Source organism: Cryptomeria japonica, chromosome 5 (assembly GCF_030272615.1).
Source record: "Cryptomeria japonica chromosome 5, Sugi_1.0, whole genome shotgun sequence".
NCBI classification, from domain to species: Eukaryota; Viridiplantae; Streptophyta; class Pinopsida; order Cupressales; family Cupressaceae; genus Cryptomeria; species Cryptomeria japonica.
Window position 1 is genome coordinate 450343685 of NC_081409.1, and position 21503 is coordinate 450365187.

The following is a 21503-nucleotide window of genomic DNA, read 5'->3' on the forward strand; positions in this document are numbered from 1 at the left end:
TGTACGGAGGCCCAGAGAATCCCTGAATTTAGAGGTAAGTGAACTTTGGATATTGGATGTACCAACACCCGAACCGACCGATGAAGTCCATAGACTCTTGAGAGAGCCTCTGGTGCAGGCCACCTTGAAGGGTCCGGGCAATGTGCATTAGGAAGGTATCATTCACCCTTTTGAAATGGAACTTCTCCTCCATGTGGAGTTGGGGATAGCAATCATATATTGGAAATTGGTTCTCCTTGTTCCCAACTTCTCCTCTACAAGTAAGACCTCTGTACCTGTAGGTCTTGGCCAAAGAATAGAACAAGTAAGAACTCATGAAGAAATTCCTATTCGCCTCCAGATTCCTTAGCTGGCTGTCTAGGTTGTCGCTGATCATACGGGCCCAGTCTATCATTTTCACTCCATTGATTATTTCATTAATGAAATAATACATCCAGGGTTCGAATGGAGCTCCCTGAGGATTTCCTATTATTCTATTGAACAAGACAATCATGTCCCCAATGTCCTCCTTGAAGTATGCTTGCACTAGGCTCTTTCTCTGGAGTTTGGAGGCGCCCTTCCTCGGCTTGTCTAGCCAGGAATGGTTAACTATGGCATCATATTCCTCCAGGTGGTCGTGGTACAGACTGTCAGCTTCGTCCTTTGTCATATATACTGCGTTGTGGTACTCAGGGATCTTGAAGGCCTCTCTGATGGCCTCATCGCTGACATTCGCCAACACTCTTCCATCAGGTGCAACAATATCCTTACTGATGGGGTTGTAGTGTTTGGCACATTCGACTACTAGTTCATTGCACTGCATGGTGGGGAGGAAGCCGACAACGTGCACGATACCACTCTTCATCATTTTTCGCGCAATGGTGGTAGGCACAAGGTTGTCCAGACCAAACATTCGCTTCTTAAACTCCCTCAGATTGATGTGTCCGAGGTTGGTGTCGTTGATGTTCTTCCACTTTGAAGTCATCCTCGACTCTGGAGGAGCATCTTTGTCTACTTGGAATTTCATAATGTATAAGGCCTGCAGGTAAACAATGGAAATTTTAAAGTTAGAAAAGGATTTGTAAAGTTTTGAAAATAACGGGGCTGCGAAATGGCCAAGTGCTGGAAAATTTTCCCTATTTTATTCTATACTTAGCCATAAAAATCGAATTTTCACCTTAAAACCCCCAGTCTTAAGGCTGGTTGTGGTTACCACCAAGTGTCAAATTTTTCAAAAAATTTCATACTTAGCCAAAAAAATGATTTTCTTCCTCCAAAATTTTCGAAAAAATCATTTACTAAATTCTAGAAAATATTCAGAAAATTCACAATTTTAATTTCACCTCTGACTTGGATAGAAGTAAGCCTAGAATTTTCTCTGAAATATTCAGAAAATTCAGAAAAGTTTGGATGATTCTTCCTCGTACTAGTTGCCTTTCTCCAGAAATCTGTAAACCTTTCGCCAAAAAATATTATCCAACTTCCAGCAATATCTAGAATTTTCTCCAGATGATCTTCAAACTGACATACCTTACTAAGCTCTCCTTAGTAACTTTGAACTTCTTGGTGTAATAATGAAGTTGATAATGAAGTATTTGTAGACAAGGTTAAATCTTCAAGTAAAACCCCTAAAATCATCCAACTCATACTTCTAATTTTAAAAAAAAACTTTCCATTTTGATTTAAGTTTGAAGATATTCATAAATTCTCCAATATTCCCTTTTCAAAAAAAACTTTCCATTTTGAATTAATATCTCAATAATTTTCCAATATTCCTTCAATATTCTTTTCCTCAAAAAAAACTTTCCACTTTGGATTTATTTTGAAGATATTCCCTAGATATTTTCTTCATTTTGGATTTAATTTTGAAATCTCTGTGGATTTTGTGACATCATGTTGACTTTGCTTGACCTTCCATGTGTAGGTGGATTTTTCGAATTTTATCTCCATCTTCTTCAAATTTTGGCGGACTTTGGATACCTCTCCAAGGTATGGCGGACTTCAGACTTGGCTCTTCTATGCCTTTCTTACTCTGGGCGGACTTTGGTGGCCTCTCCCCTTGTGAAAATCTTGGGCGGACTTTGAACACATCTCCAGTATGGCCTAGGGCGGAGTTTAGACATTTATCCCACATGACTTCTCTAGCCTATGGCGGACTTTAGACTTCTCTCCCACCTTGGGCGGACTTTGGTGACCTCTCTCAGGACCCTCCTAGCCTATGGCGGACTTTAGGCATCTCTTCTAGCCTATGGCGGACTTTGGAGGTCCCAACACTTGGCAAGCTTGGGCGGACTTTGTTGTTAGCTCCCACATGACTATGGCGGACTTTGGTGTCTTCTCCATCTTGGGTGGACTTCTAGCGCTTCTCCTCATTGGGCGGACTTTGGTGAGTGCTCCCACATGGCCTCCAAATGCATGGCGGGCTTTGATGAGAGCTCCTTCATGGCCCCCTGAGGTGTGGCGGACTTTAAGGATAGCTCCTCCATCACTTGGGCGGACTTTAGCCTTCCCTCCTCTTGCTTTGGGGGACTTTGGAAGGCTCTCCACATTGACCTCTTAGACCTTGGCGGACTTTGGAGTGAGGACCTTCATGGCCCTTTTACCCTTGGCGGACTTTAGAGTGTGCTCCCATGTGACCTCCCCAAACATGGCGGACTTCAGGGTGAGCACCCACACAGCCCCCTAAGGCATGGCAGACTTCATGCAAGGCTCCTTCATGGCCTCTCTTGCATCGTGGTGGGGTTTGAACCTGCAAAAATACTTCAAAACCCTTGTTAGCCAGACTTAGAATAATTTTCAGAGAAATTTCAAATTTCACAGTTTAGTCTAATTTAATCAGATTAACTTGAAATTTGAAATCCATGCCTAGGTGGATCATCTGAAGCAGCAAAAAGCCTAAAATCTAGGGATTTAGCTTTTTAGGTCGAAACTTGGAATTTTCGAATTTCGGTTGAAGCAGGTCAGTGGTGCAAGTGTAAACCCCAGGTTTGCATCCCGAAAAAGCAAAAAAGCCTAAAATCTAGGGATTTAGCTTTTTTAGGTCAAAACTTGGAATTTTCGAATTCCAGTTGAAGCAGGTCAGCGGTGCAAGTGTGAACCCTAGGTTTGCATCCCGAAAAAGCAAAAAACAGACATCCCTAAAAAATAAGAAAAACTTTCTAAAAGTAGCCATACCGGGGATCGGGCTGAAAAATGCCAAAAACGAAACTTTTAAAAAAATAGGAAAAAGCAAAAAAGCAAACTTTCTAAAAATAGAAAGTTGTCCAAATTCGTCCAAATCAATTGCGATCTTCGTCCTTTGGCCTCTCTAAACACTCTGGTGGTGTTCACACTTCGGAATCACATAACTTGCAAAAACTAACTTTCACTCGTCAGGGCCTGAAATGCTCTGAACTGGACAAGGCTTGGTGAAACTGCAGCAAAAGGTCACAGGACGCTAACAAAACCCTAGAAAGCAGAAAAAAACAAAGGGTCCCCAGTAGCAATGGGGCGATGTGTGAAAAAGGTCACAACACTGTCCTACTGAGCTCTCTATGCTCTGTCACTGGGCGCGAAGATCATGCTTTTCGGAGCAGTAGTTCATGACTTACTCTTATTAGTAAGTGGCAGTATGGCATAATCCTATTTTTGGCAGTGGATAGGGTTCTGATCCTGCAGCAGTTCAGTGGTCTTCCTGGCTTAGCTTCATCCTGGTTTTGACAATAATCAATGCGGGAGTCGTATGTGACATAATTAAATATTATTTCCTTATCCTAAGGTTTAATATTTAATTAATTTGATTAATTACTACTGATTTATTGACTTTGGGAATAATGCCTAATATCTCCTAAGTGCTAGGCGAAATTTATATCTAAGAAGGGGACGTCAAATTATTAAGGGAGATATTATTTTATTTTCATCCCAAGTGTTTGCCAAGTGAAAATCGTGGTCCTTGCTTTTTGGTGTGAGGTTTGACTTGTGGAATGGCGCCACTCTTGGGGTCCACGTGAGATGTAATGAAATGCAAATGGGGAATGATGAATTTGAAGCAATTTGCATTTGAGTTTGGTGGTGTGAGGTTATAAATAAGAGCCTTGAACTCCCATTCTTGATATCTTGAAAATTTGCAATGTTATGCTGCCGGATTGGCGACAGAACTTTTGAGGCTTCGGAGTGCGTCTCCCTAGTGCTTCCTGGTTTCGTACTTGAAACATAGTACCTAGCTGTGTGCTGTAATCTACTATATTCTCAGAGCATGTCTTAGTCATTTTTGGTGTTGGAACGATTTTGGGAACTTGCTGGTTTGCCTGTGACTGAAGTGCATTTTCGATCACACCTTTCTGCTGAAGCGACTGACCGTTATGGGTATTGGCTCTTTCATCCTTCCCAGTACTGGCGATATACACTGTAAGTTTGTGGCATCTTTAGTTGAGCTGTGAATTTTCTAGACAAAATCGAAATTCCTAAGCTAGGCGTGGGTTTCTGAAGTGCATTGGGATGTGTGCAAAATTAATAAGGGAGTTATGGTAGCATGTCTTTGGTTGATTGTCATCGTAGCTAGTCTAGTGTGGGTTTGGGACTGATTTTGGGTGATTTGGATGTGTATTGAGAGAGTTGTGAGATTTTTAGTGTTTCCTTAGGCTGCTGGTTTTGCAATTCCAACCTGCAGATTTGATATTAACAGAATTTCATGTTCTTATTGGGATATTCAACATTACTCTCTTCTCATATCATCTATTTTTTGTAAGGTTAAGTAGTAGTACTACTAACCAATTTTGTTTTGTAATTCTCATCCCGCTGAAAAGTGGAAGAGGCTGGCTTGCCGCTTATTATCAAGCAAATTGTAATTCCAGTCCTCCCACTGCATAAGTGGTAGAGTGATATCTGAGTGTAATGTGTTGGCATTTTTTGATGTTTATGTTGTGTTTGTCATTGATGATGGACACACACTTGCATTGAGATCCTCTTTATATGTATGAGTTAGAGCACAACCAGTACTTGTTCCAACCGGTATGTTGAATTATAGTCTTTAGACTATTGATGTTTTGCAGAATGTGTTTCCTGGTCTGAAGTGGCATGTTGATCCCAAGCGGTACGAAGGACCAAAGCGGCATAACACATTTTTACCAGTCTTCATTTTTGTCAAACCGGCAACCGGCATTTTGTATGAACCGGTAATACTCTGTGATGAGTTACCAACCGACATTTTGTGATGAGTTACCATCCACTGATTGTTTGACGGTGCCGACACATTAACGGTGCTTTTTGTGTCATGGTACCAAGTATGTCCAGGTTCATTGAACCTAGGAAATTGTAATGTAATCCTATTGGACCGACATGAAATCAGATTCCTTTATAAGGACATCATGTCTAGGGTTTTATGTTGTTGATGAGGTCGCAGCAAAAGTATATATTGTTGCTAGGGTTTAAGGTGGTTGAGGAGTTGGAAAGAATATGAATGTGTAGGAGATTGTAGTAATGCAGGAGTGCATTAAGTATGAGCTATCAAGGATCTAACCGAGCAGTCTGTGCTATTAGATAGATCAAACACTTGTTGATTACTCACATCTTTGACAAGTCTGTAGCCCTTAACCGGGTAGGCCCAAAAGCCTTTTTGTAAATCCTCTAACAAGGTGGTTCACATCTGTGGATCTGAAATCCTCTAGCAAGGTAGTCTTTAATCGGACTTATCTCCTAACAGAGATTGAGATTCCTAACAGGATCTGTTCTGGTAAGGAACATTGTAAGACCTTAACTGGTCTGGTTCCTATTCTGCAGATAGTTACTTGTTAGTTCCATCTCACCGTGGTTTTTCCCATTTGGGTTTCCAAGTCAAAATCTATTGTGTTATGGTGTTTGTGCTTTTGTGGGTGAATGCATTATTAGCTATTTGGTTTGCATGTTTGTTAACCGGTTTGTCTGTTAAACTGTTTTACCGGTTTACTGTTAGTTTTGCAAAGTGTTTAAGTGCAGAGATTTTTGGCATACTAATTCACCCCCCCTCTTACTATTCATCATAATGGTCCTCCCTGCATAAGCGGTCGAGTTGAGATTGTTATGTAATTTTAGTCCTCCCGCTGAAATATTGCGGTTGAGTGATTCATATTTTTGTGTATCTCACTTGGCTGGTTCACCGCCAAGTTTTTTTGCTTGCCCGCTAGAAAAGCGGAAGGGGCTGGCTTGCCACCCAAGCATTGCATTGTTTCAGTTAATTAAGCTAATGATCCCCTCAACACCGTATGCTCTCACCTTCCCACATTGGGCACTTGGTGATCAGAAAGTGGAAGGGTTGCTTTTCCAGCATGTTTCAATTTATGATTTCTAACCTTAACGGGTTATCTTCTTGTTGATGACTATTGTTGGCCTTAAAATAAAAATAAAAATAACTGGGATATTACAGTGGTATCACAGCTGGTTTTCCTGCTATCCTGTGAGTTTCAGTGGGTTTAGAAGTCTCTATGAGTGACAGAGACGTCAGATACTACAACAGAGAGCAGAAGAGACAGCAGTTTCAGATTCCAATAGTGCCGGAAGAGGACACATTTTCAGAAGTATTGAGGAACAAAGGGAAGGATTTAGATTCTTCAGACTCAGTGGATTCAATGGCAGATAAGACTATAAAACCGAATGAGGCACCTGATAAGAAGGCTGAGAGACAATTCAATGCCATGATGGACATGATGTCTCTACTGCTGGCCAAGCTTAACCAGAACGTTGTTGGGACCCCTAACCAACCCAACAATGGACCGGAAGCCAACACTTCTAATGCTCCTGTAGGCAATGGAAATGGGAGTAACAACAAGAGTAACAATGGAGGTTCAGCCCCAAGACCTTTACAACCTGTATTTCTGCCAAGAGAAGTACAGCAAGCTGAAACAAAAATACCCACAACTGATGAAATAAGAAACAACTACATGGAGTATGCTTCTCTTCCTGGTGAGATTCGAGATATCCTAACTTTGGATCAGTTTATGAATTAGAAAATGAAGAGAGGAAGGAGGAATGACTATAAGTCTGCTACCCCAAGAGATTATCAACAAGCTCTTGGAAGAGTGACCTTAGCACACTTTGATGGAAGCGCTAAGAGCACAGCTAGAGCATGGGTGCAGAAGTTGGACAATTACTTGTCCTTGAGGCCTAAGGCGGAGGAGGATGCCATCAAGTTTGCTACCTTGCACTTGGATGGAGTGGCCCACGAATGGTGGTACCATGGGTTGGTCACCCTTGGTGATAACTTAATCACCACCTATGTTGATTTCACCAACAAGCTGATTGAGAGATTTGACACCAAGGATCTAGAGGTGAAGTTTAGAGAACTTGCACAACTCAAGCAGCAAGGTTCGTTGGACACTTACGTAACTGAATTCCAAAACCTGTTAGTTATGGTAAGTAGCATCTCGGAGAAGCGGTTGGTTGTCCTTTTCACTGAAGGACTTGAGGAACCTTTGAAAGGTTGGGTCAAAGCTTTTGATCCGCCCACCCTGGCAGAAGCTATTAAGAAATCTCGAAGCATGGAGTTGGCTGCCCCAAGGAATAAAATTCAGTCCAAGCCTTTTCCTTTCAGAAAGGATAAGAAGAAGTTCACAAACCAGACGAAGAGGTCCCCTCCTCGTATGGATGATGAGCTCCGTCAAGAGCTCCGGAGGAAGAATCTTTGTTACTCTTGCAGAGAACCTTGGGCCCCTGGACATAAGTGTCATGGAAAGGGGAATTTGCATCAGATGGAGTGCTATTCTGCAGATGGATCAGATTCTGAAATTTCAGAACAACAGACTGAAGTTGAGGACGAGTATGAAGAGGCTCCTGAAGGGCCTGAATTTGGGTCAGAAGATAGAGGAGTGGTTGCTCAACTCTCGAGCATTCACAAAAATGAGTCCTTTAGAGTTCGGGGTGTGATTGGAGAGCATCGTGTCATTGCTCTCATTGACAAAGGTGCAACACACAACTTCATTGATGAGAGGATTGTTGCAAAAAGGGGACTAGTGGCAGAGGAAGTTGAAGGCTTCAAAGTCATGGTAGCAGATGGCTCCAATGTATCCTGTAACCGAATGATTTCTAACATGTCTCTGAAGTTGGGAAATCATGAAATCAGAGATGATTTCTTTGTGGTGAGTATTGGTGGGACTGATGATGCAGTCCTCGGGATTCAATGGCTGAGATCTCTTGGTGAGATCACACTAAACTTACAAACCATGGAGTTGAAATTCATATTTGAAGGGAAGAAGGTAGTATTGAGAGGAATGTCGCATGGTGGACTTAAAGTGGTATCCTTGAAAATGATGGAAAGGCTGATCCGCCATAATCAAGTGGAGTGGGCAGCAGAGTGTTTGATAATGCCTTCAAATCCATTGGTAGACAAGGGCAGCACATCAGCTGGAATTAACAAAGAATGATGCCATGACAGTAAGGTTGGCTGAGCTGATGGAGCTGGAGGAGGTTAGAAGTCAGGCTATGCATACACTTGAGACTCATCAAGAGAAGGTCAAGAAAGTTTTTGAAAAAAAGGCGACTAATAGGGTCTTCAAAGAGGGAGATCTAGTTCTCAAGTAGGATGCAGATAGAGCCAAAGGTGGGCGACACTCGAAATTTGATGCTATCTGGAGTGGTCCATATGTCATCACTAGTTGCAAGGAGGCCAATGCATTTCATCTCTCTAGGCTTGATGGCGAAGTTCTTCCAATCCCAGTGAATGGGATTCATCTCAAGCCCTGCTTCTAAAGAGGGTGTTGATGACTATGTAAATATTAGACTAGAAGTTGTTTTGCTTTCATAAGTGCTTGTGCACCTGCCGCATTCTCCTTAAGAGGGTGTGCACTCTAGTTTCTAGTTTTCTTCCAAGTGATGGCACATACATGTTTTGGGTCTTTTCAATGACTCAGTGCCCAATGAATGCTCAAGGCTTCTGGACTTCGTGCTGAGCAGGCAAGCATCCCGCAAAAATCGCCAAAAATGTTGTCATTTTATGACACCCTTGGTCCATCAGTAAGAACCGATCAGAGATACGATCCATGGACCAGCGCTGCCCTAGTTGATCAAGTAGAAAAGCAGAAGAATTATGTGAGGTGTTGCCATGGTCGGAGGAAGTTCCTCCCTTAGCCTTTTCTTCCTTCCCTGGAACTCCGAAACCCCGAAGTTTTGAAGTTCCTTCTCTTTGCCTTCTCTTGTTTTTCTTCTCTGGAACTTCGTAACCCCGAGGTTTCGAAGTTCCCTCTTCGTTTTCTTCTCAGTTCCTCAGAACTCCGGAACCCCGAGGTTCTGAAGTTCCTTCCCTTTGTTGCCTCTCCTTTCTTTTCCTGGAAATCCGGAACCCTGAGGTTTCGAAGTTCCTCCCTTTCTTTCCCCTCCTCTTCTGTTCCTCGGAACTCCGGAACACTGAGGTTCGAAGTTCCTTTCTTTTCTTCTTCCCTTTCGGAACCCCGAGGTTTCGAAGTTCCTTTGCTAAGTCTCGCCTTTTCCTTGTCTCCTTCTTAGTTCCTCGGAACTCCGGAACCCCGAGGTTACGAAGTTCCTCGAGGTTCTGAAGTTTCCTCCTAGCCTTTCTTCCTTTCTTCCTCCGGAACTCCGAGGTTCCGAAGTTCCTTCTTTAGCCCTTTTTTCAGTTCCTCGGAACTTCGGAACCGCGAGGTTTTGAAGTTCCTTGTTGCTCTCCTTTCTCCTTCCCGAAACCCCGAGGTTCCGAAGTTCTTTCCTTGTCTTCCCCACTTCGGGAACCCGAGTTTCCGAAGTCCTCAAACTTCTTTCCGTCTGGCAACACTTCTGGATGGCGTGGTCAACACTCAAAGCTTTAATTGCTCCGACGACTTTTGTGACTTGTGCACCTTCTTTTGTGGAGCCACAGGGGTGCATTTAATGATTTTCGCAGGATTTCCATCAAGAGAGGTACATGGCCATGCTTGTTTTGGTAACCTATGTCATGCCTGCATGCTCTGACTTTGGAAGGTCAGTCAATCCACCCTTCTCAGGGTTGCATTTTCAAGGTATGGCTAGGTTGCTTGCATGTACAAAAGTCAAGTGCATGCACTTCCCTGCACTCCCAGACTGACATTTCCCTGCACACACAGGGGTCATGATCACTCTTGTAACCAATTTTCTAGATAAAGGTTGTTAAGCCTCATTGTAAAGGGTTCTCTCCTTGTTGGCTTGAGCTATTCCATGCTCTTTCACTTGTGTTGTATTTTTCTGCATTTTGCAACTGTAAGTTTGGCCATTGACCTTCAAATGAATTGAAATTTCTAGTCTTGCCTTTCTTCAACTTATGTATGCTGTGTATGTTTTCTTACCCTCATCATAGGTGTATGTTTTGTGGCTCTTCTCTCATATATGCTGTGTTAATTTATTTCTGAATGTGACTTGTGGGAAACCTTCTCCCCTCTTGACATTTAGCGAATTTTGACCTCCATACATGCATTGGGGTCACTCATACAACTAAAGTTTGTGCATCTCCTGGGTATTTCAGTTGATTCTTTGTGTCATTTCAGGTAGGGAGAGAAACAATCTTTTCTTGGTGCATCACCTCCTTTTATTTTAAGCATTTCTCTCTTCCCTTTTCTTTTGCAAGATGTTAGGATAGGCTTAGGAGTAAGTTTTGAAGTGTTGAGTTGGTTCAACACCTGCACCTGGATTGAGAAGGAAGCTGGCCTTCTCCGGAGATTCAACCCCCTTGCGCAAGGTCCCACACTTCGGGGTTGTTTCCATGTTTCACAAGGTTGTTGAGTTGATAGCTCAGCAAGGGTGCAAGCTTTTGTGATAACAGTTAGCAAATACATCACCCCTCCCTTGGTATGGGTATTGGTGCACTCAATATGAGTACATGATCCACTTGTACCCAACATTAGGGCAAGCTTTCTACTCTACTAGATATGTTTAGATTGAATAATGTTGTTGTTTGTGGCATATTTGGGTGAAAATTTTTGAAAAGAAAAAATCTTGACCCTAACATTTAAAGCAATGCAACTTTGCATGAGAATGAGGGCCAATCCCATGATATGACATATTGTGGTTATAGTCAATATGGAACCAAGCAAGTCTAGGCGAATGTGTTTAGATGAGCTAATAGTATATCTTAACTTAACATTGTTCTTCGATAACATTTTACAAGAGATATTCATAGTCTAATAAAGAGTGGTCAAAGCATCATATATATCTTCTTTGTTGATTTCTTTTCAACAATGTGAGGAATCAAATTCACAAAATCCAAGAGGATATTCTTTGCCTTGGCTATCTTCTTGTTATGTTCAACCAACTAAATAGGATTAGGTGAATGTGTCAACATGGTTTCCACATAGACCCAATGAACAGCTTCTTCCAGTGGTATTTGCAATCTACACTTCCAAGAAGTAAAATTTAAATCACCCTCTAGGTGGTTACTCTCCAAGATTGAGACTAGTGCTGTTGGAACATGTTGAAACTGAACAAATTAGTTAAAAACAAATTAGATCAGCATCCTGTCATAGGTGTAGATCAATACTCCTGAGTGAGCCAGACATTGCAGCAACTAGGGCATCACACTCTACAACCTATAAGTCTAGGATACTTAAGTTACTGAGGGAAGGCACTGAAATTTTCCGGCAAATCCCTTTTAAAGGCAGCAGCATTTTCCATTCATTAACCTCGAAGATCTCAAAGACAATGCTTTGGTGCCATATTAAAATTCAGCTCATGGCATGCGATTCCACATTTTAGGGTTTGAAACAAATTGTCTAACTTGATTTTCAATCAAACTTGCAATTCTAAGTGCAGTTACCTTCACACACAAACATCTGAAAGTACAAAAAATAAAACTGAAATTAGAATTCTGTTGTTGCTGGATTTGAATTTTCTTTTTGTTTCTGGGAAAATTTGGAGTGCAAAAGATGGACGCCTCAAGGTCTTAAATAACCCATAAACTTGGCACTCCAAATCAGAAGAAAGCACCTTATTTCTGGTTTACTTTTAATCTCGATAAACACTTCTAAAATATGTATGCCAGCCATCCTTAAAAAAGACAATAAAAGGAGTGCCTAAATATAATCTAAAAGCAGCACCTAAAAGAAACTAATATCAGTGCCTTAATATAATCTAATTCTGCTCCTAACACCGGCAGCTTTGACTACCAAAAATAGTTCTCAAATCATTGCTTAATCTGAACTCATAAAATTGCCCAGCTGAGGAGAAAAAGATCTCTTAAAATAAAGTTGGATTTTGCTAATTTGCTGCACCCAGCAACACTGAGTGGCAAAAATCTAACAGTGTAGGCAATAGATATAGAAGTAATCTCTACACCAAATCATGTCATAATTTTCATCTTCGTTAACATTTACATAATCAATGTTATTGAGGGAGGTCGCTTTTGATAGGTTAACCCTATGTAATCTGAGCATTGTTTTGAGGGCTTAGTTCCCTTAAATTCAGTCACATGTAAACATTTATGTGCTGTGACACACCAAAACAGAGACTTGCAAAAGTGTCTTTGTGACTGTTTAATTTGTTCTTCTGGCTATCTCTGGGAAATTCAAATTGCATCTATTCTGACATCTGGGATTCACTACATAAACTTGCTACAGAATGCAAGTTAATTACAGATATTTCTGTTAAAAACTGGAAACTGGTAGCTTTGTAATCCTATAGCATGGAATGTAGCTTATCATGTAACAGTTGCAAAATTCTTGTTTCTGAGAAAAGGTCAATAAATTCTGACTATTTGTCCATTGTAATGAAAACTATAAATTTATCATAGGAGGAGTCAGTTCAAGGAAATTGCCCTAATTGAGTCTAACTGAATTCCCCATGGAAAGTAGTTATAAACTTTCATTTGATTGTAGCTCTTAAATCCTATTCCATAGAAGGTAGCTGATCATGTAATTGATGCAAAATTCTTGTCCCTAAAGAAAGATCAATTAATTCTGACCCTATATGCACTTGTATTCATTGTAAAGAAAGCTGTAAGTTAATCCTAGTAGGAGTCAGTTGAAAGAAATTGCCCTAGTCAATTTAATCAAATTGCCATGGAAAGCAGCCATAAACCTTAAGTTCTTTCTGTTTTCTTTGATGAATCATCTGAATGTGCCAATTTATAGAATTGTTGAAATTTCTAAATGCTTCAAGTTATTAAAATCAAATACCTGCCTAATAATGTGATCTTGTTTCTTTAAGCAAGGAATACTGTATGTGCAAATGTGCATATCATACTTGCCTGAAGCTCAAGTTTTTCTTTCAGAATTTTATATAAAATGGATATAATGTTGCTTGATGGTATCTTATGTCATATTTGTTGATGAATGTTTCCAGTGGCACCTACTGTTATCAAGAATGATCAATTAACATGGGAGTATCTTCACTATCTTCTGTATGAAGAACATGCATTTGATAATATTGTCATTTCACCTGGACCTGGATCACCAACATGTGCTGCAGACATAGGTTGTTTTATAATCTTTGTCCTGAATTTGTGAGTAATTTTCAAGTTTTTTAATTCTAATGGTACTATCTGTTTTTATACGTATCAGCATGTCTTAAAGAATGGAAGAATATTGCCTGATGCTTTTCTGTTTCTGAGAAAGTAATAATGTATTGCTGCCAGGGTTCATAAGGCTTATGAAGCTCATGTCATTGAACATTTTTTCGTTATATTTTTTGGGAGCTATGTTTTTATTAAGCACGTTAGTTCTTCCTAGTTTATATATCAGACTTTCATTGCTGAAGGGAAAAAATTGATGTTCTGTGCAGGAATTTGTAATAGAATATTGTGTGATTGCAAGGACATTCCTATTTTGGGAGTTTGTTTGGGTCATCAGGTTCACATTCTACCACCTTACTGTTAGGCAGTCTCTGCATTTGATTTTCATGTTTACATTTATTTGATTATTTCTCATGTACTCATGTTGACTGACAAAAAGATAATCCTACTGAAAGGAAACTGCAATCGTCAGGCCAACATGAACACACAGTTTTGAAATTAATGAGCATTCCAATCATGCCTAATAAAAATTTATCATCTTCACCATAGCAAGATTTTGCCACACTACTATGATGAGATTCCTATATCAAAAATTATTGTCAGCTGATTTTTCCAGATGTTATATCCTTTAAATTTTCAAGATTCAGTCAAGAATAAAGTATCCATATTGTTTTTTTTTTTCAAAATGAAATATTTTACAAACTTTTAGAATTTCTTATTGTTTGTTTTTTATCTATTTCTCAAAAAACAGCTAGTTAAAAAATAAATTTTGCTTTCTACTAAAAGAAACACACACGAAATGGCTTTTCTATCACTTGTGTTGGAGAAATGAGTGATACTGGAACCATAATAAGGAGCCCACCAAAAAGCTCTGGTAACTCAGTTTTAGAGCACCCCAATATACACACGGGAGGTCCTAGGTTCAAGTCCTAGCTGGTCTCTGGAAAGTAATGTAATGTTCCCACTTTGAAATATAATTTAATAATAAATAATAATAATAAAATTTAAATACAAAAGAAAAAAAAAAAAATTCAAAATATAAAAGAATATAATTAAATATAATTAAAATTTGATTAAAGTTAATGAATGGACAAGAGGCATGAAATGATAAGTTGTGACTTCCCCAAATATGATGTACATAAGGGAGAAGAGAACTCATTGGAAGGGGGGATAATTTGGGAATCAGAAGTGCAGATCTGATTGTGAAAGGTTATGTCCCTTTCAAAGGGTAGAAATAATGAAGACTTGCACTCTTTCAAGGGTGCTAATGATGAAACGGTGTGTCTCTTGCCAAAGGGCATACATGATGAAGAGGTGTGACCTCTCCCTCACATTGAGAGATATAAAGGAAAGGAATCAAAGCATTCAGTGAATCACTATCGATCAGATCAGATCAGACCTGTTATTAAGTTACAGACAGTAACATCTTTGTGCTTGGTGGTACGCATGGGGATGTGCTTAATATGTATGCTTAATATATGAAGCCTGATAATGTTCTTATGCAGAATTTAATAGTAATATTAATAAAGACTGAAATATGTATGACAGTCATGCTTAATTTCATATACATTCATAATACTTGAAAGACCAATATATTAAATGGTCTAGTCCTTGATCTTTTGCTAATACCTTCATGAGGATAGGTTGGTTTGTTTAGGGAGAGGTGGAGTAATTCTGTCACCAGACGGTTAAGTCCCAAGATGGGGTAAGGACATATTTTTAAAGCCTTGAGGGAGAGTCCCGAGATGGGCATGAACAGGTGTTCCTGAAACCTTGAGGGAGCCTACTTGTAGACAGTTTCCAAGCATCCTAGCACAGTAATTCCACCATCCTCCGTTAGGGTTTGGGAAGAATTGAGGGAAAACCCTTAAAATAATTAGTATTAATTTTATTACGAGGAATTAGATGTTTTCTAATCTCGATAACTTAATTTAAGACATAATAATGTTTAATAATTATTGGGAAACAGGTAGCCTTTCGGTAGGGGACATTACAAGTAACATGGTATTAGAGCCAGATTAGAAGCCTCAAGCACCAAAGTGTGGCTCAAGGGAGTGTTAGAGAATTGATCCACTTGTGAACCATAATAAGGAGCCTACCAAAAAGTGCTGGTCACAAAGAGGACTGGTAGCTCAGTGGTAGAGTATCCCAGCATGTACATGAGAGGTCCCAGGTTTGTATCCTAGTTGGTCCATGGAAAATAACAACCTCTACCTATGATGATATACAAAAGTATTGCTTTGTTTCTGATTTAGATCATCGTAAACTTCAAATTTTTTAATATTTTAATGCATATTGTTTATTGTCAAGACTAAAAAAACTTCAATCTAGAACAAGAAAATCAATTTACATAGTTTTGTGACAGTCAAATGAGAAGCTCTATAATATGGGGATATAGAGCCTCTTCTGATGGTTGTTCATATTGTCTTCTCTAGATGCATCTTTCAAAATCATCGTACAAATTACAGAATCATGATTTAGTCTATAATGCCCCACCAAGGAAGCTTCGAGGATATGAGCTAAATAGACATAAGAATGCATGTAATAATTTTTTTTTGAAATATTTAAGTTTAACATATGCATCTCATAGAAGATCAATAGCCCAAACCTCAAATTTACGACAACTTGTTGACATGCGACAACGCACAAGTGGAAGACAAACCATGAAACGTCTACCAAGCAAAGGGAAAGGTCTCCAAACACATTCGACAAGATCAACAAGATGCTACTACACATACAAGACCCTCCAAGAAGTTACTAGACTTGGCAAACGAGACCTTCTCCTAGGTCCTAGGTGTCACAAATGGGCTCCAACAAGCATCAAGTCACACACGAATGCCATCGACACTACTCAAACTCACTCGCAACACAAGGACACCTCAGAGGTTCCCCAAACATCCTAAGCTTTGACCGACAACTTTGGTGAGGTCAAACTGACCCTTCGGGACTCCAAAAACCCTGACGGACAACCTAATTGGATTGAAATGGTAATTGCATGATTAATTATGAAGATGAAAGGATACATATAGGCAATTACAAGATGATATTTCTCTAAGTTACCGGTTCGGGTTCGGATTCGCGGATTCGACAATTTTTTTTCTTCTTCTTGGGTACGGGTACGGGTTCATCCGTACACACACACACACACACACACATATAGATTTTTTAATTATATACTAAGTCACCAGGGTCGGCCGAATTTCATCCTTGAAGTTCGAAATTCGCCGAACTTTAAAACATGCAATAAAAATCGCTGAAATTCGTTGAAGTTCGTTTGGCCAAAATTCGTTTAAAATTCGTAGGAAACAGGCAGAGGTGGTGTTTTTTTGCTGTCGGCAGATAACCAGTTCGCTATTGCTGTCGGGAGGTACGAGGGCTACGAGTCAATGGTCGACGCAATGCTTGCTGTCGGTAGGGTTTTTAGATGGCCGCATCGGGAGAAAGAGGATATAGGTAAATGTTAAAATTAAAGAAACTTCATAAAGTTGCCCGATAAATGTGAACCTTTATTAAACATTTTATAATATTAAACATCTAATATAAGTTGTTGCCGGATGTAATGGTGTTGCCTGATAAAATGTTAAATAATATTAAAATTTAATATAAATGTTAACTAATAATGTTGTTAATATATTAACGTTTAGTATAAAAGTTATCAGATTTAACATTTAATATATTAAAAATTAAATATTTAAAATATTTAATTCAAATTTTTAATTATTCATATATAAAATTTGATAAATTTAAATTAAATATTGTTTATTCTGATATTTTTAAAAACTCAAATTTATATAAAGAGAATTTAATGACGATTTTTTTTTCGAATTTTTGCCTCTTTTCGAATTTCATCCGTGGTGAATTTTTGACAAAAGAACATCTTTGCTCATGAAAGTATATGTTTCCTATGGTTTATATTTTATAAATATGTCATCTTTTTGTAATGATTTCAAATCTATTTATCAATGTTAAACTATTTAGGCAATTTTATAGATATATTACATATGGTGAATTTAATTCGAATTTTATACATTCGAATTTCAAAGCTGTCGAACTTCGAATTCGAATTCGAACCTGGTGACTGAGATTATATATATACACACATATTATATATATGTTCAATATATACAATCCATACAAAAATAAAATATACAATGTGACTTTCCATACAAAAATGATAAATGATAAATGATAAATCCATAATTGCCAATGCCAATAAATATTCATATATCGCAAATGTATTTAGTAAACTAATAACTAAAGTCTAATATCATATTCATAATTTGCAAAAAAGATAATATTCAAGTTTCAAGTTTCAACCGATTCAAGCTTCAAAATGTGAATATGTCATGACACAATAAAAATTCAAATTACAAGCCATCTATGGGATTTAAATTCCATATTCATCTTCATTTGAACCATCCAACCCAAGCCCAAGGTCATCAAGTGGTTCAAATCCAGCATCAATTGAACCACTAGCGAATGGAATGCCACTCCCACTAGCCATGTCTCTCTCAAGTTCCATAGCTGCCTCGTCTTTAGAGACTTGGGCAAGTTGTGCAACTGTAGCATCTAAATCAGCACACTCAGAGGCTAGATCCCAATTCCTTGTTGCACCCACATTATATTCAGGGTCCTTATGTGACAACAAACGAAGGTTGGAGTGTACGTAGACCAAATCCTCAGCTCTCTTTGCACCCAAACGATTACGTTTGACTGAGTGGATGAAGGAGTATGTACTCCAATTCCGCTCAGCTGAAGAAGAACTTGCAACCTGTTAAAAGTTAAAACATAATTAGAAATTTATAAATTATAAAATAAAAATATGATAGCATCAAATGGAATTGGACAACTATAAAAATAAAAAATAAAAAAGATACATACTTGGGAGAGAAGTTTAATTGCAAGAGGCTGCAAGTAAATGGAGCCTTGGCCATGTACATACCACCACTCATCAGCATCCATCCCATATCTAGCATTGAGAGCTACAACATCATGATTTTTTGTGGATACAGATTGGCCAAACTCCTTCATAACAACATTTCTTGTCTCCTCATCTTGATATATCTTTTTAAAGGCAGCTCTATAGCCAGATGCAACCTCTGCATCTCTATATTGCGGTACCCTCCTTGGTGTTGCAAGCATCTCTGCACTATAAAATTTTGGTGTCAAAGCAAATTCTAAGAGATGTAAGGGATTGGTCATCTTGTTCCAACGGTCAACAATAATATTCTGCACAACTTTGAAAAATGTTTCCGTTGGGTCATTTACTTTTCTTTTTATTACTTATCTTATTTTCTCCACCATGCAATCCATGCCATCATAAATCTCACCCAAACATGGGCGATCAATATCAGCATACCTAATCATGCTCATGATGGGCTTAGTGAAATTCAAAACATATTCCACATTATCCCACCATTTCTCATCAAGGATCAATGCTCTTACTTTTAGAGCTCTTTCTGTTTGGGCCTGCTTCCATACACTCCACAATCCATTGGTGACCATAGAACTCAAGGCCTATCGCACCTTCACAAGTCGTCTTAAGACGAGCATGTGAGACGCAAATCGTGTTTTAGCTACCTAACATGACATATAAAAATACACAACATATATCAATTATAAAAAATAAAAAATAAAAACTAAAAAATTAAAAAATAAAATTTAAATTAGTAATTACCTTCAACAACTCCAACTTGGAGAAGGTCCTAAAAATGGCTTGTGACATATGATGATTAGTCATAAACATTTGAATCTCCTCACCCTCGTACAGTTTTTTCACCCAATCAATTTGTGTGCCAATCTTTTGCATGATTAAATTGAGTGAGTGGACTGCACATGGTGTCCAAAAGATGTGACCGTATGTAGCCTCCACTATAGTCCTTGCTGCCCTACAATTTTTAGCATTGTCCGTTATGACTTGGACAACATTTTCAGGCCCCACCATGTCAATGCATTCTATGAGGATATTGGCAATGAAACTTGCATCTTTCACTTGCCCCTCACAATCCACTGCTTTCAAAAACATTGCCCCTTTAGGGCACACTGCTATAACATTGATCAATGGCCTATTTTTACAATCCTTCCATCCATCAGAAACGATGGTCAAACTTGTTTCCGGCCATGTATCTTTGATGACTTTCAACTGTGACTACGGATGCTTTCTCCTTTGCCAATAAGGTGGTTCTCACCTTATCATACCTTGGACAAACATAATTAGAAGGTGTGTTGCAAAGGGTATGTACCATGTCCCGAAAGTAAGGTGATCTAACAAGGTTGAAAGGAAGCCCATTGCCATAAAGGCAACACCCAATGCTCTGATCTGCAATCTCTCTCATTTCATTTTTGAAGGCAGTATCCAATGGGCCTCTTTTCCGTGAAGCCACAACATTTTGATTCTCTAGTGGAGCAATTGGTGGTTTTGGCATGAAAGGATGCGAACCGACTGGTCTTGTGGAGTCAATACTACTAGAAGGCCTTGTAGTCTTCGAGCTTGACTGGACAAGAGGATGATCAGTCTTTGCTTTGCCATTTCTCCTATCAGCTTCCTCTTGTTTTCTAATATATTCCAAAACTAGAGCTTTTGACAGCCCCTTGCCATCTGATCCCTTACAAAATTTTATTCCTTGCCCGGGGATGAAACAAAGGTGGCCTTTCACTCGATAGTATGAGCTGGTATACTCAGTACCACAACGGTTACACTTCCAAACAAAACCTCCACCACCAGACACTTGCTTGATCATTGTTGTATAATGCCAAAGTGGTGAATCATGATCAATTTTAAAGGGGTTATGTTTAGTTCGGGCATGGGCAATTGAACTAGAGCTTGCACTTGCACTTCCACTTTCAGCCATTATGTATGATTATATGAATACTGCATCTAAAATACAAAGAGAAAACACAACATTATTGAAAAAAATTGATAAAATTTCGGCATTATAACCCCATACTATGCATACGAAGTGTAAAAAAATATACAAGACTTAAAAAAATTTAGAAAAACGAAAAAAAACTTGAAAAAATTCTTGAAAACTTGTGAAAAAGTCAGATTCACTCACCTTTGATGGCTAAATCTTCCTTCTCCAGTGATTGCTACGCCTTTTATGCATGTCTCACATCTCCATATTCTCCATCTTTGAAGAAAAATGCAAAAACTAAGAAACCTGACTGTAGAGAAAAAATCTTCAAAAATGCAAATAGAATGAGTTGAATGAATGTTTTGATGCATGAAATGCATCATAAAGGGGCGAATTAGGGTTTTATTATTAAAAAACTATTTAAAAAGTCTTTTTTTAATTGTTTTTTATTGTTTTTTCGACCCGTGGGCCTCGTTTTTGGGAACCCACGGGCCTGGGTTCACGTGGGTCCTCCTGGGTTCCACCCGGGTCCTTCCCAGGTGGTCGGGTTCCCTGTTGGTCCTGTGCGTCGTAGGACCCACAGGGAACCCGACCACCTGGGTCGCAGGACCCACAGGGAACCCGACCACCTGGGAAGGACTCGGGTGGAACCCAGGTCGAACCCGGGCCTAACCAAGATCAGGCACGAACCAGGACCCGGTCCTGGTGCATTTTCAGGAGAAACGATAACTTAGATATTTCTAAATGAAACAATTGTGAAATAAAGATTGAAATAGAAACTAACTAAAACAACTAAATATTACATAATGACAATTAAATAAACGTTAATTACTTTAATACCCTTCCTTAATGGTCATCCTATCAACTACACCAAGTTGCCCCCTAAATTTTACAAACTTGTTTGAGATCAGAGACTTGGTGAGAATGTCGCAGTCTGGTCCACTATTGGAACATATTGCAAGATTATAGTTCCATCTTCAACAAGTTGTCGGATGAAGTGGCAATGAACCTCTACATGTTTGGTTCGTGTTGTGACCTTTTTCACACATCGCCCCATTGCAAATGGGGACCCTTTCTTTCTAGGGTTTTTGTTAGTGCCTGTGGCCTTCCTCTTCAATTTTGCTAAGCCTTGCTCAGTTTTGAACGGTTCGAGTCCTAGAGATTGAAAGTTAGGTTTTGCAAGCCGAGTGATAACATAGTCCAAATACCGTCAAAGTGCCCAGAAAAGGCCGAGGGACGAAGAACGCAATTGATTT

At 39.2% G+C, this 21503-nt stretch overlaps 1 protein-coding gene across 5 annotated transcripts in view; it reads left to right on the forward strand.

Annotated features, from left to right (window-relative positions):
* LOC131060787 (aminodeoxychorismate synthase, chloroplastic) overlaps nt 1-21503 on the forward strand; it is a 219322-nt gene that overhangs the window by 18071 nt on the left and 179748 nt on the right. For all 5 annotated transcript variants that reach the window (XM_057994216.1, XM_057994192.1, XM_057994196.1 and 2 more), the window contains 2 exons: nt 13225-13356; nt 13663-13730. In XM_057994216.1, the coding sequence (XP_057850199.1) occupies nt 13225-13356; nt 13663-13730 (200 nt within the window). The remainder of the gene's footprint in view (nt 1-13224; nt 13357-13662; nt 13731-21503) is intronic.